This window comes from Rhinichthys klamathensis, unplaced genomic scaffold, assembly GCF_029890125.1.
Source record: "Rhinichthys klamathensis goyatoka isolate OS25496 unplaced genomic scaffold, OSU_Roscu_1.1 h1tg000297l_1, whole genome shotgun sequence".
Classification (NCBI taxonomy): Eukaryota; Metazoa; Chordata; class Actinopteri; order Cypriniformes; family Leuciscidae; genus Rhinichthys; species Rhinichthys klamathensis.
In genome coordinates this window covers 40,001-53,949 of record NW_026606816.1, presented here as the reverse complement: position 1 = coordinate 53,949, position 13,949 = coordinate 40,001, and the positions used below count along the sequence as shown (strand labels likewise).

General features: G+C 41.9%; 2 protein-coding genes across 2 annotated transcripts in view; one reads left to right on the top strand and one right to left on the bottom strand.

The window, feature by feature from the left end:
• Nucleotides 1-3,353: 3,353 nt before the first annotated feature.
• On the bottom strand, nucleotides 3,354-12,796 carry mpc1 (mitochondrial pyruvate carrier 1). The gene is made up of 4 exons (XM_056270137.1): nucleotides 12,583-12,796; nucleotides 10,590-10,686; nucleotides 7,575-7,707; nucleotides 3,354-3,460 (listed from the first exon to the last, which is right to left on the bottom strand). Exons 1-4 carry the CDS (start codon nucleotides 12,655-12,657, stop codon nucleotides 3,436-3,438), a joined length of 330 nt encoding a protein of 109 aa, XP_056126112.1. The 5' UTR covers nucleotides 12,658-12,796; the 3' UTR covers nucleotides 3,354-3,435.
• A 674-nt stretch (nucleotides 12,797-13,470) lies between these two features.
• Nucleotides 13,471-13,949, top strand: part of slc30a6 (solute carrier family 30 member 6) — a 22,735-nt gene continuing 22,256 nt past the window's right edge. The window contains exons 1-2 of the mRNA XM_056270123.1: nucleotides 13,471-13,680; nucleotides 13,755-13,801. Of these exons, the coding sequence (XP_056126098.1) occupies nucleotides 13,488-13,680; nucleotides 13,755-13,801 (240 nt within the window). The 5' untranslated portion in view covers nucleotides 13,471-13,487. The remainder of the gene's footprint in view (nucleotides 13,681-13,754; nucleotides 13,802-13,949) is intronic.

Sequence of the window (13,949 nt, the reverse complement as noted above, 5' to 3'; positions counted from 1 at the left end):
GATGGATGGATGGATGGATGGATGGTTGGATGGTTGGATGGATGGATGGTTGGATGGATGGTTGGATGGATGGATGGTTGGATGGATGGATGGATGGTTGGATGGATGGATGGTTGGATGGATGGTTGGATGGTTGGATGGATGGATGGATGGTTGGATGGATGGATGCTTGGATGGATGCTTGGATGGATGGATGGTTGGATGGTTGGATGGATGGATGCTTGGATGGATGGTTGGATGGATGGATGGTTGGATGGATGGATGGATGGTTGGATGGTTGGATGGATGGATGCTTGGATGGATGGTTGGATGGATGGATGGTTGGATGGATGGATGGATGGTTGGATGGATGGATGGTTGGATGGATGGTTGGATGGTTGGATGGATGGATGGTTGGATGGATGGATGGATGCTTGGATGGATGCTTGGATGGATGGACTCGTCTCGCTCACACATGAATGATCTGTCCTGTGTGAGCTCATTGGCTGCTGCTGTTTAGGGCTGACGGATATGCAGGGTAGTGCTTCGCCTGTTTTGTGACCTCACTGTTGCTCGTTGTTTCTGGCAGGAACAAAACTCCAAATATATGCGTCCATTCCCTGTAGACAGACAGGCGATGACCAAGACAGCTAACCAGTGTGTCTATGACTACATACAACGCGTCTCTCTGGATTTCTTCCTCCCATCATGTAGGTGTCTTGGATCTTCCTTAGGCTCGCTCCCTCTGCTTCGCTGTAGGTCACACTAGTAGGAGTGGAGCACACCTGTTCCATCAGAGCTGCTTTTCATACATCTCAAACTGATCACGTTAGGGAAACGACACGCAATGACTCGATGAGACTCACCGCTGTTGCAATGTTGATGTCACTTTTTTGTAGCCTTATGCTTGTGGCTTGCTATCTGTCAAGGATCGCATCCCAGAAAAAGGCCGTAAATGCAGTTTCGAGATATTTCAACACAGCACCCCTGCTTCATGTTCTCCTCATCTGAGCTGGCTATATGTGCAAGTGCCTCCTTTATCTTTGCAGTGTCTCGATAGAGCTGGTGGCAATCTACGTTTTGAGGCTGGCAAACTGGCAATGCACGTTACCCTACCCGTCCCCGCCGGGTCTCTGCCTTCAGCGGCTCCCGAAGCCGGTTTGGGTCTCAAGCGGAGTCGGGGGGTGGGGGACTTGAACAGGCGTCTGTCGCTCCAGCCGGGCTGGGGTTCTCGGTCTCGTCGTGCTGGTGCTGATGCTCAGGTTCATCTGAAATAGCAAGGCTGGATGTTGTGCTAAACTCTTTGCTAGCATCACCGCAGGCGCCAGTGCCGCCAGACTCTTTATTTGCGTCGAGCCGACTTTTGAAAAAAGTGGAGATGTTTGGAATATTAGGGCTAATTAAATCCTCTCCACTATCCTTCTCCCTTTTAGCTTTCTGTTTTGTGGCTCCACTGTTTTTTATCCATGTTGTTTGTTTTTTCGATGTCCTCAACTCTGTCTTTCACACCCTCTTCTACCGCCGGTCGTGCCGCAGTAAGCCGACTCATTGCCATCATCAGACACAGCCGACACACTGATCATGATACTTTTGTGTGTGCAAATAAATTATTGTTAACTAGGCTTGGGTATCGAGTATCGATTGGAACCGGGACTAGCTTTTCGATTTTCTCGGAATCGTTCAAAAGTTTAAATTTCGATTCCTAGTTTCGATTCACAGTCCGCCGACCGGACACGCCCGCGATAGCAGAAGCGCGGCTGTCTGCTTTACGAGTGGCAAAACGCATTTTCCAGCTGCACAGCTAGCACTGTGAGTGTCTGGCTCACTTATTGGCTGTGCTGCGGCAACTGCACATCCAATGGTGCGGGCGCCTCCAACGTGTGCGCCAATGAGCTAGCATTACATCATACACGTCAGAGCCCGCCAAGGGGGCGTGGCCCGACGCCCCCGAAAAAATAGCCATTATAGCAGCAGTTTACCACAGCTCGCTCGGAGGGATCAATGTCGGTTATATATACTGTAAAACTTCAATTAATGTTAATAATATTTGTTTCAATCACTGAATGAAGCCTGCTATATTTAGGACAAGAGTCGTGACCTTAAATTGCTTGCACAAAACTCTTGATCCAGCACTCAACATTTGTTTATTGTTGTTCATTTAAACCGTTATGCGCAGAGAGCGTGAGGGCGAGAGAGAGTGAGAGAGAGAGAGAGAGAGAGAGAGAGAGAGAGAGAGAGAGAGAGAGAGAGAGAGAGAGAGAGAGAGAGAGAGAGAGAGAGAGAGAGAGAGAGAGAGAGAGAGAGCCTGCGGTTGAGCGAGAGTGAGGTCTGCGGTCTTGGCCATTAGTTGATTTACTTTTTTTTGTGTAAGTTAATACTTTGTCAAATATGTTTAAACTTAAACTACCTATACAAGTAGTTATGTCTCTTTGTATTAATTTGTCCTGTTATTGACGTAATGCGCGTCATTGACAAAATGCGCAACCAGATGTTCGAATAGTTCGAATATATGTGGTTTCTTAGAGGGAATATTCGAACGTCATTTTTGAGCAATTTTGACAGCCCTAGGTTAGCCCTTCAGTGGGAGCACGGTAACATGCTCAAGTATCTGCAGCATCATACACTCATGTGTAAATGTGTTTTTATGAGGTTTTCAAAAATAAAGCTCTCTTGAGGAAAGTGTACCCCTGTGAAAATATATTCATAATTTATAATATTTATATTCAAGTTCATAGATTTGATATTTATATTGTAGTTGAAAACAGCCCTGTGAGAAATTCATAGTAAAGTTCATAAAAAGTTAAAAGTTCATAGAATTAAAATTGACGGAGAAGGTCAGACTATTTCCTTTAGAAAGACTGTTGGTTAGCTAGCTCATTTAAAATATCCTTAACTTTTTTGACCCCGCCTCTTAAAAGAATCGGAATCGAGAATCGTTAGGAACCGGAATCAAAACAAGGAATCGGAATTGGAATCGTTCAAATTCAAACGATACCCAACCCTATTGTTAACACACATACACACAAACACACTCATTAATTAATTATTTTAATTTAATTTTAAAGAAAAAAGAAAAGAAAAGAAAGGATGAGGCCCCAGTTAGTGGGGTCTTGGAGGCCCCTAGAGGTCGGAGGCCCCCGCGCTTGGATGGATGTATGGAAGGAATGATGGAAGGATAGTCAGTGAAAAACAGCAAAAGCATTATTAGGTTTTTTTTATTTTCAACCATAATTAATTTTTAAACACTGATTTCATTATGAATGGAAATAAATTAATCAAATATTTCTACATTACATACAAACTTTAACCTTCAGGACTGTAAGGCTTAAAATCTCATACATGTGTAACAGAGACAGAAAACAGCATAAAACGGATCATCTAGGATTATTTATTTGCATTAAACAGAAAAGATAGTTTGATCTGAAGAGACGAGGGGACCGTGGCGCTGAAACCTCATCATTTGACCGTCTTCTGCTCCATGCTGAGGAAGAAGAACACAACGCATTACTGTATGAACCAGGCTAACCTGAACACATGCAGAACAGGCTGATCATATATTTACAGTAAGCATTATGGGTAATAACCGTACTTGTATCGGATGAGTCTGGATTAACACTAGGCATTATGGGTAATAACCGTACTTGTATCGGATGAGTCTGTATTTACAGTAAGCATTATGGGTAATAACCGTACTTGTATCGGATGAGTCTGTATTTACAGTAGGCATTATGGGTAATAACCGTACTTGTATCGGATGAGTCTGGATTAACAGTAGGTATTATGGGTAATAACCGTACTTGTATCGGATGAGTCTGGATTTACAGTAGGCATTATGGGTAATAACGGTACTTGTATCGGATGAGTCTGTATTTACAGTAAGCATTATGGGTAATAACCGTACTTGTATCGGATGAGTCTGGATTTACAGTAGGCATTATGGGTAATAACGGTACTTGTATCGGATGAGTCTGTATTTACAGTAAGCATTATGGCTAATAACCGTACTTGTATCGGATGAGTCTGGATTTACAGTAGGCATTATGGGTAATAACGGTACTTGTATCGGATGAGTCTGTATTTATAGTAAGCATTATGGGTAATAACCGTACTTGTCTCGGATGAGTCTGGATTTACAGTAGGCATTATGGGTAATAACGGTACTTGTATCGGATGAGTCTGTATTTACAGTAAGCATTATGGGTAATAACCGTACTTGTATCGGATGAGTCTGGATTTACAGTAGGCATTATGGGTAATAACCGTACTTGTCTCGGATGAGTCTGGATTTACAGTAAGCATTATGGGTAATAACGGTACTTGTATCGGATGAGTCTGTATTTACAGTAAGCATTATGGGTAATAACCGTACTTGTATCAGATGAGTCTGTATTTATAGTAAGCATTATGGGTAATAACCGTACTTGTCTCGGATGAGTCTGTATTTATAGTAAGCATTATGGGTAATAACCGTACTTGTATCGGATGAGTCTGGATTTACAGTAGGCATTATGGGTAATAACGGTACTTGTATCGGATGAGTCTGTATTTACAGTAAGCATTATGGGTAATAACCGTACTTGTATCGGATGAGTCTGGATTTACAGTAGGCATTATGGGTAATAACCGTACTTGTCTCGGATGAGTCTGGATTTACAGTAGGCATTATGGGTAATAACCGTACTTGTATCGGATGAGTCTGGATTTACAGTAGGCATTATGGGTAATAACCGTACTTGTATCGGATGAGTCTGGATTAACAGTAGGCATTATGGGTAATAACCGTACTTGTATCGGATGAGTCTGTATTTACAGTAAGCATTATGGGTAATAACCGTACTTGTATCGGATGAGTCTGGATTTACAGTAGGCATTATGGGTAATAACCGTACTTGTATCGGATGAGTCTGGATTAACAGTAGGCATTATGGGTAATAACCGTACTTGTATCGGATGAGTCTGGATTTACAGTAGGCATTATGGGTAATAACCGTACTTGTATCGGATGAGTCTGGATTAACAGTAGGCATTATGGGTAATAACCGTACTTGTATCGGATGAGTCTGGATTTACAGTAGGCATTATGGGTAATAACGGTACTTGTATCGGATGAGTCTGTATTTACAGTAAGCATTATGGGTAATAACCGTGCTTGTATCGGATGAGTCTGGATGTACAGTAGGCATTATGGGTAATAACGGTACTTGTATCGGATGAGTCTGTATTTACAGTAAGCATTATGGGTAATAACCGTACTTGTATCGGATGAGTCTGGATTTACAGTAGGCATTATGGGTAATAACGGTACTTGTATCGGATGAGTCTGTATTTACAGTAAGCATTATGGGTAATAACCGTACTTGTATCGGATGAGTCTGGATTAACAGTAGGCATTATGGGTAATAACCGTACTTGTATCGGATGAGTCTGGATTTACAGTAGGCATTATGGGTAATAACGGTACTTGTATCGGATGAGTCTGTATTTACAGTAAGCATTATGGGCAATAACCGTGCTTGTATCGGATGAGTCTGGATTTACAGTAGGCATTATGGGTAATAACGGTACTTGTATCGGATGAGTCTGTATTTACAGTAAGCATTATGGGTAATAACCGTACTTGTATCGGATGAGTCTGGATTTACAGTAGGCATTATGGGTAATAACGGTACTTGTATCGGATGAGTCTGTATTTACAGTAAGCATTATGGGTAATAACCGTACTTGTCTCGGATGAGTCTGGATTTACAGTAGGCATTATGGGTAATAACGGTACTTGTATCGGATGAGTCTGTTTTTACAGTAAGCATTATGGGTAATAACCGTACTTGTATCAGATGAGTCTGGATTAACAGTAGGCATTATGGGTAATAACCGTACTTGTATCGGATTAGTCTGTATTTACAGTAAGCATTATGGGTAATAACCGTACTTGTATCGGATGAGTCTGGATTAACAGTAGGCATTATGGGTAATAACCGTATTTGTATCGGATGAGTCTGTATTTACAGTAAGCATTATGGGTAATAACCGTACTTGTATCGGATGAGTCTGGATTTACAGTAGGCATTATGGGTAATAACCGTACTTGTATCGGATGAGTCTGGATTAACAGTAGGCATTATGGGTAATAACCGTACTTGTATCGGATGAGTCTGGATTTACAGTAGGCATTATGGGTAATAACGGTACTTGTATCGGATGAGTCTGTATTTACAGTAAGCATTATGGGTAATAACCGTACTTGTATCGGATGAGTCTGGATTTACAGTAGGCATTATGGGTAATAACGGTACTTGTATCGGATGAGTCTATTTACAGTAAGCATTATGGGTAATAACCGTACTTGTATCGGATGAGTCTGGATTTACAGTAGGCATTATGGGTAATAACCGTACTTGTATCGGATGAGTCTGGATTAACAGTAGGCATTATGGGTAATAACCGTACTTGTATCGGATGAGTCTGGATTTACAGTAGGCATTATGGGTAATAACGGTACTTGTATCGGATGAGTCTGTATTTACAGTAAGCATTATGGGTAATAACCGTACTTGTATCGGATGAGTCTGGATTTACAGTAGGCATTATGGGTAATAACGGTACTTGTATCGGATGAGTCTGTATTTACAGTAAGCATTATGGGTAATAACCGTACTTGTATCGGATGAGTCTGGATTTACAGTAGGCATTATGGGTAATAACCGTACTTGTATCGGATGAGTCTGTATTTACAGTAAGCATTATGGGTAATAACCATACTTTTATCGGATGAGTCTGGATTTACAGTAGGCATTATGGGTAATAACCGTACTTGTATCGGATGAGTCTGTATTTACAGTAGGCATTATGGGTAATAACCGTACTTGTATCGGATGAGTCTGGATTTACAACTTGTATCGGATGAGTCTGGATTTACAGTAGGCATTATGGGTAATAACCGTACTTGTATCGGATGAGTCTGGATTTACAGTAGGCATTATGGGTAATAACCGTACTTGTATCGGATGAGTCTGGATTTACAGTAGGCATTATGGGTAATAACCGTACTTGTATCGGATGAGTCTGGATTTACAGTAGGCATTATGGGTAATAACCGTACTTGTATCGGATGAGTCTGGATTTACAACTTGTATCGGATGAGTCTGGATTTACAGTAGGCATTATGGGTAATAACCGTACTTGTATCGGATGAGTCTGTATTTACAGTAGGCATTATGGGTAATAACCGTACTTGTATCGGATGAGTCTGTATTTACAGTAGGCATTATGGGTAATAACCGTACTTGTATCGGATGAGTCTGGATTTACAGTAGGCATTATGGGTAATAACCGTACTTGTATCGGATGAGTCTGTATTTACAGTAGGCATTATGGGTAATAACCGTACTTGTATCGGATGAGTCTGTATTTACAGTAAGCATTATGGGTAATAACCGTACTTGTATCGGATGAGTCTGGATTAACAGTAGGCATTATGGGTAATAACCGTACTTGTATCGGATGAGTCTGGATTTACAGTAGGCATTATGGGTAATAACCGTACTTGTATCGGATGAGTCTGTATTTACAGTAGGCATTATGGGTAATAACCGTACTTGTATCGGATGAGTCTGCTGCCCTGGATGAGCTGGGCCGTCTCATTGGTCAGATGGCAGGCGAACAGAAGCCAGTTCCTCGGCTGGACCTTATAGGCGAAGCGCATGAACAGCAACGAGTAGCACGTCAGAGCTGGAGAAACAGAGCCAGAGTTCACCTTTGACCTCACAACAGAGCCAGAGTTCACCTTTGACCTCACAGAGCCAGAGTTCACCTTTGACCTCACAGAGCCTGTCTGTTGCACACTGTGGTGTCTCTCAGGCCTCGTTTACACTCAGGTCTTGATGCCCAATTCTGATTTGTTGCCTATATCCGATTTTTTTGACCGTCCGTTTACACATTCTTTAAATTGTGACCCATATCCGAGTCATGTGTTTACACAAGTCATGTGACTTCTTGCACAGGTGGACGAGCGCGCGTGAGATCTCAGGACTGGTGGGAACATACAACACGATCTCATAAAAGGGAGTATCTATAGCACAAATTTTATTTCTCGTGCCATTTATACGCCAAAAATAGTTTTTGCTTGCATATGATACGCACTGTACACGTGCGTATTAAACGGCATAAAGTGTGTATCATACGCACGCAAAAACAATTTTTGCCGTAAATGGCATGTGAAAAAAAAATTCGTGCAATAAGCGCAGTTTCATGAGGTCGTGGCGGGCTTTAACGAGGAGCAGTGGGTCCGAAATTTTAGGATGAGCAAGCCAACCTTTGATGTGTTGTGTCAACGTGTGTCCACACTCCTCTCCTACGACGACACACTGTTTCATCGGCCATCCGTCCATCCGCAGAGGCGCGTCGGGGTTTCTCTCGCCATTAAACCGCGGAGACTAGCCTAATGCCTCAGGAAACCCGATCTGCCTGTGTACATGAGGCGCATTGGCACATATCTGATTTATTTCCACATATGAACGAGGCCTGAAACCGGTCTCGAAATATCCGAATGCATGCGTTTTTTTCCTGTTTACACGGTCATAGAACACATGCGATCTGTGTCGCATGAGCAAAACATCAGAATTGGGTCACATTTCACTGACAGTGTAAACGAGGCCATAGTCAAGTCAGCTTTATTTATACAGCGCGTTTACAGCACAGAGTGTTTCAGAGCAGCTTTACAGTAGGGCTGTAACGGTACGCGATATAAAACCGAAATCGCGATACTCAGATCCACGATCCTGTGTCGCGCTGTGAGAAGGCAGAATCGCGACACACCACCTCCCAGAGTTATCCTTCCCGTCCAGATCCAATGCTACCACATCTTTAAATTACTATTAGTATTATTTGAAGTTAACATTATAAAATCCGTAGACCAACATCACAAAACTAGTTGAGGATAAATTATTTAAAATTGGGCAATTTCAGCGTTATGCACGTGACATTTGCAGTCAAAACTTGAAATATAAATGCATTTAATACCAATGTATTGAAACTTCTGTTTATATATCCATACTCCCTTAATAAAGGAGTCCAGACATTAGAAAAATATAAGTCAACACATGCGTTTTATATTTAATATGAGGGAAATACACCTGCGTTTAACAATTTAAAACGAAAGAAAACAGACTCTGCTTATGTAATCCGTATGAAAAGTGCATTTCTCTCTGGCGCGTACACTGCTGCGAAGATCGCGAGTCAGCATCGTCTACTTCATTTATCCAGCCGAGTGAGCCAACACTGACAGAAACACTTCTTTATTAATAAACAATTAAAATGTCTCCTTGTTTGACATATTCATAATCATTACTTTTGCCGGTTCTTTGTGACAGGTGCTTTATTGGCAGCGCCACTCTTACATGTTACATGAACTCCTCAGCACCAAAAACATGGAGATTTTTTTAGTCAATAATCGCACAACCTATTTGATATTCTATAATTAAATCAAGACCCACACGGTTTGCCTGAAGTGTTTAAAGAAGCTTTCTCAAATGACCGGCAACACGTCCAACATGCAGATGCATATCTCACGGCACGTCGGCACCATCCCGAAATCAGTTTAGTTGGAGCACAGACAACAACCCAAAAGCAGCAGCCTACACTGCCTAGCTTAGTTGAATAATTTGCATAGTTAATATTGTTCTTTTGTGTTCAGTTTATACAGGTTTTTCAAATGTTATTTAATAAAGATATATTTTTTTCTCTCAAAATCGTTCTTTTTTCACCCCCAAGCCCCGCCCCCGTGATAGAACCGAATCGTGGGTTTGGTGTATCGTTACAGCCGTACTTTACAGAGATAACAGGAAAATAATGCAACAAAGTTTGTTAAAGAGAATAGCGTCACAGACCGAAGCGCCGGCGCCCTCAGATCACTTGGACGTGGCTGTGTTTACAAGAGGTAAAAACGGTATAAATACTGTTCGTTTTCTCTCACAAACCGCTCGTTTCGTGTCTTAGGCCATCAATGTGTACTTACATTTACGAGTCATTAAATCATGTTTAATTTGGACTTCTCTGTGCTGCTCTTTGAGGTGGAGACCATAGACCTGTATTGTATGACTGACAGACAAGAACGGTTTGACCTAAAAATATCAAAATTGAAACTTCTGCGGAAACAAAGACACCAACATCTTGGATGCCCTAGAGGTAAGCTAAAACACACCAACAATTAATTTCAAAGTGAACTATCCCTTTAAGTAAGTTCAGGGATGGCTCCTTTTTGTTGGAAAAAATGTATTAATTCAGTTCATTTATATAGTATAGTGCAGTATAGTATCTCTCTGGAGAAAACAGTGATGTCATCGTCCAGCTCAGTTCAGTTCTCATATAATGGTGTCAATGCAGGAGATCAATAATATTGCTGAATATTAAATGAAATGTCCCAGACTAAGCAGCCAAAAGTGACAGATGAACCAGAACTCCATCAGTGGCAGAATGGAGGAAACCCTTGGCAGAACCCAGACTCAGTCTCAGTTCCTCTGGCCAACGAGCGAACAGTGTGTGATCATGATTCAGGAGCACTACAGGTCAGAGGTCAGACTGGATCAAACATCAGAATATGGTCCAGCTCTTACCGAAGGTCATCCTGCCGCTGATGATCTCGGGGCTCTTCTTCATGTCACTGATGGCAGCGATGGGCAAACCCCAGTTGGCCACCGGACCCCAGAAGTGCTGAGCGGACAGGAGACACAATCAGGATCATCATGATCATCATAATCATAAGATATCCTAATGCTGAGGACTTACCGTGCTGAGGGGGCGATCCCACGGGAAGAGCAGGTCCGGCGGGAACAAGAAGTTAAAACAAAATAAAACATATTCCATAGAAGATCAGCAATGCACAATATCAAGTGTCTGGTTGCTCACAAATAATAATCAAAGACAAGAAATGGCCCTAGGGTAACACTTTTACTCAAGGCCGTTTACACACCAGCGCTTACACACACCAGCGCTTACACACCAGCGCTTACAACTAAAACCAAAAACATTTTAGCCGTTCATTCACACGACAACGGCGTTTTGGCTTTTAAAAACAGGTTTCAAAGTGCAAGTTTTTGAAAACTATATTGTTTTCGTCTCCATGTAAACAACAAAAACGCAAATCTGTGAAGACGGTGATGTCATGCACACGCGTGTTACGTGTTCAGTCTGCAGTGTTTCAGCGCCACCTACTGGCCTGGCAGCAGAATACAGCGATTCTACTCGTTTCGCGGATCCGTGTGAACGAGGATCGATTTGACAATGTTGTCGTCTGTACGTGAAAAACGCAAAGGAAAAACGTTTCCGTTTTTAGTTCATCGTTGTCGAGTAAACGTGCCCTAAGATGATTCACTAAAGAGAACTGGGGAATGAATCAGCCTCTTTATAGTCAACGCCCCGCTTCATATGGCCTTTTGATTTAGGGTATGTTTACATGACAACAATGAACTGAAAGCAGATGACACTGATGTCACAACAATCCCGTTCACACGGATCTGCGCCATGACTAAGGCGGCTGTATTACGCATGTCAGGCCAGTAGGGGGCGACGTCACTGTCAAGAAACACCTGCAAACATGTAATATGAGTGAACATATGCACATAGCTGCCAACTCTCACGCATTGGCCGTGAGACACCCGCATTTGATTGGTTTCACACGCTCACACGCCACACTCCCGATTTCTCACGCTGAAGTGTCAACCCGGGCGGTCAAATGCCTTGAAGATGAGTTTATCTATATATCTACCTGTTGAGCCACTCGTGATCGACTAGTTATACCGCAAATTCGTTAAAAATCTCCCGTTATCTAGAGCGAGCGTGCATGCGAGACAGAGATTGTGCTCCAAACCGCGTAGAGGTCTCGCTCTCCCCCAACCCCCAACCCCCCCCCCCCCCCCCGCCGTCAACAAATCTCACTTTAAAACTATTCGCGGCAAACATTTTGTGGTATCAACTTTAAATTTGGAACACAACTTAGACAAAAGGGTTTGACTTTCTAGCAATTTTAGAGTCCAAATTATTTTGCATTATAAATATTTTGATTAAAATAAAAATGTTTAGTTCAGCACATTTGCTTTACTACTTCTATTATGTTCACTTCTGTTGATTGTGGCTTTAGAAAGAGACCAACCCTAGATCAGACTTCAGACCTATAATCAGAAGAAGTGTATTGTGTCGTAACAGCAGAAGTCGATGAGAAGACACATTCCTGGCGTTAAACCTCTGGAATGAAAATATAGTAACAACGTGAATATGCAGAGATTGACGTGTGACAGCAATGATGACCTGTGCGGTTTATAATTAGATAAAACCCGTGAAATACAGCTCGACGGATGACGAAGCGTTCATGAGTGTCCGCTGGACTCTGGACTGTTGTCGTGACGCTGTGATGACGCGGGTCTGTCGCCCTCTGGAGGCGTACCGCGGAACTGCAGATCACGTCCTTCACACGATAAACTGCAGTTTTCTGCTTATTATGAGCATAACAGCAGTCTGTGTGTGTGGCTGCGAGTCATTTCACTGCATTCCGTGTAATAACTCCCAAACATCGGCATTATTTACCTCAGCACTATTGAGAAACACAGTGACTGACCTCATGAGATACTCTCTGAACTCTTTACTGCGGAGATGATCCACGGCTTTACGTGCAAGAGTTCCTGCCATCGTCAACAAGCGAATTATACAGTGATGAATATGAATATGAACTCAGGTCGTGCAAAAGTAAACACTGCTACGCGCTTTACCGCAGCTAACCGCTGAGACTAGACTAGAGGACAGAGTCACGCATGCGCAGATACGCCGATGACGCAATTTCCGGCGTCAATATGTACTCCTGTCAAATATGAAGTCACGCAAATTTATAAATAATAAAGTTAAATCAGCAAATTTAACAATTAATCCTGGTCACGTTCATCAATTACATTGATTTTATTCAAATAAACGTTGTTTATGTAGATAACTTAAAAAAATATCACCTGTATCCCTGTAACTAAATTAAAAAAATCTTTATCTATATATAAATATCTATAACGCTTTACAATAAAGTTCGTTAGTTAACATTAGTTAACTACATTATTTAACATGAACTAATAATAAACTGCACGTATACAGCATTTATTAATCTTTGTAAATGCTAATTTCAACATTTACTAATACTTTATTAAAATCTTGTTAACATTAGTTAATGCACTGTGAAATATAACAAACAACGAACAGCTGTATTTTATTAACTAACTTTAACAAAGATTAACAAATACAGAAACAAATGGTTAGTTCATGTTACATTAACTATTAATTAACCTTATTGTAGCGTGTCACCAAAAATATCTCTGGTTTATCCTCCTCTGTGTTTTTAATCTCTCTCATTTATGTTTTGTTTTATAAAGTAGTTCAATGTTTATGATGTTAACCGAGTAAATAACTAGCAGCGCTGTGATTGGCTGTCGTGGAGCATGTGATCAGGTCGTGACGTAGGACGTTCCGCGGAAGTAAAGATGGCGCTGGACGGCTCGTCCACGTCAGTTATGGCTCATAATAACCCATATCACAGTCATGTTTCTGATTATTACGGGCGAAAGCTGAGCAATAAGCCCGATGTAGTGCCGTCCGGGGTCACCGAGAGGAAAGTGTCGCCCTCGGATAAACCCGATATGGTGGTGCTGGACGTGCTCGGCATCAAGGACTCGGGTGAGAGCTTCTCTCGGGCGCTTTCTCTCACACTGTCTGTGGAATATCAATAACTGTTTCATTTTCATCTTCAGAGGCTCCAGGGCACAGAAAGAAGCACGAGACGGACACATATGTGCTGGTAAGACTCATGTTCGCTCATATATGTGTGAAATATGATGTGGAGCTCATCATAACATCACATGTGACGTCACGCGTTATCAATGTTCACGTTAAAGGGGAAATATCATGAAAACTTTTGCCAAGTTCTTGGATTTGAAAAACATTTG

Excerpts from the sequence above, each read along its gene's own strand:
- mpc1 (XM_056270137.1), bottom strand. The coding sequence starts at position 12,657 with ATGGCAGGAACTCTTGCACGTAAAGCCGTGGATCATCTCCGCAGTAAA. Across the intron at positions 7,708-10,589 it reads CAGCGGCAGGATGACCTTCG|CTCTGACGTGCTACTCGTTG; the intron begins GTAAGAGCTGGA and ends CTGTTTCTCCAG. Across the intron at positions 3,461-7,574 it reads AGCAGACTCATCCGATACAA|CATGGAGCAGAAGACGGTCA; the intron begins GTACGGTTATTA and ends CTTCTTCCTCAG.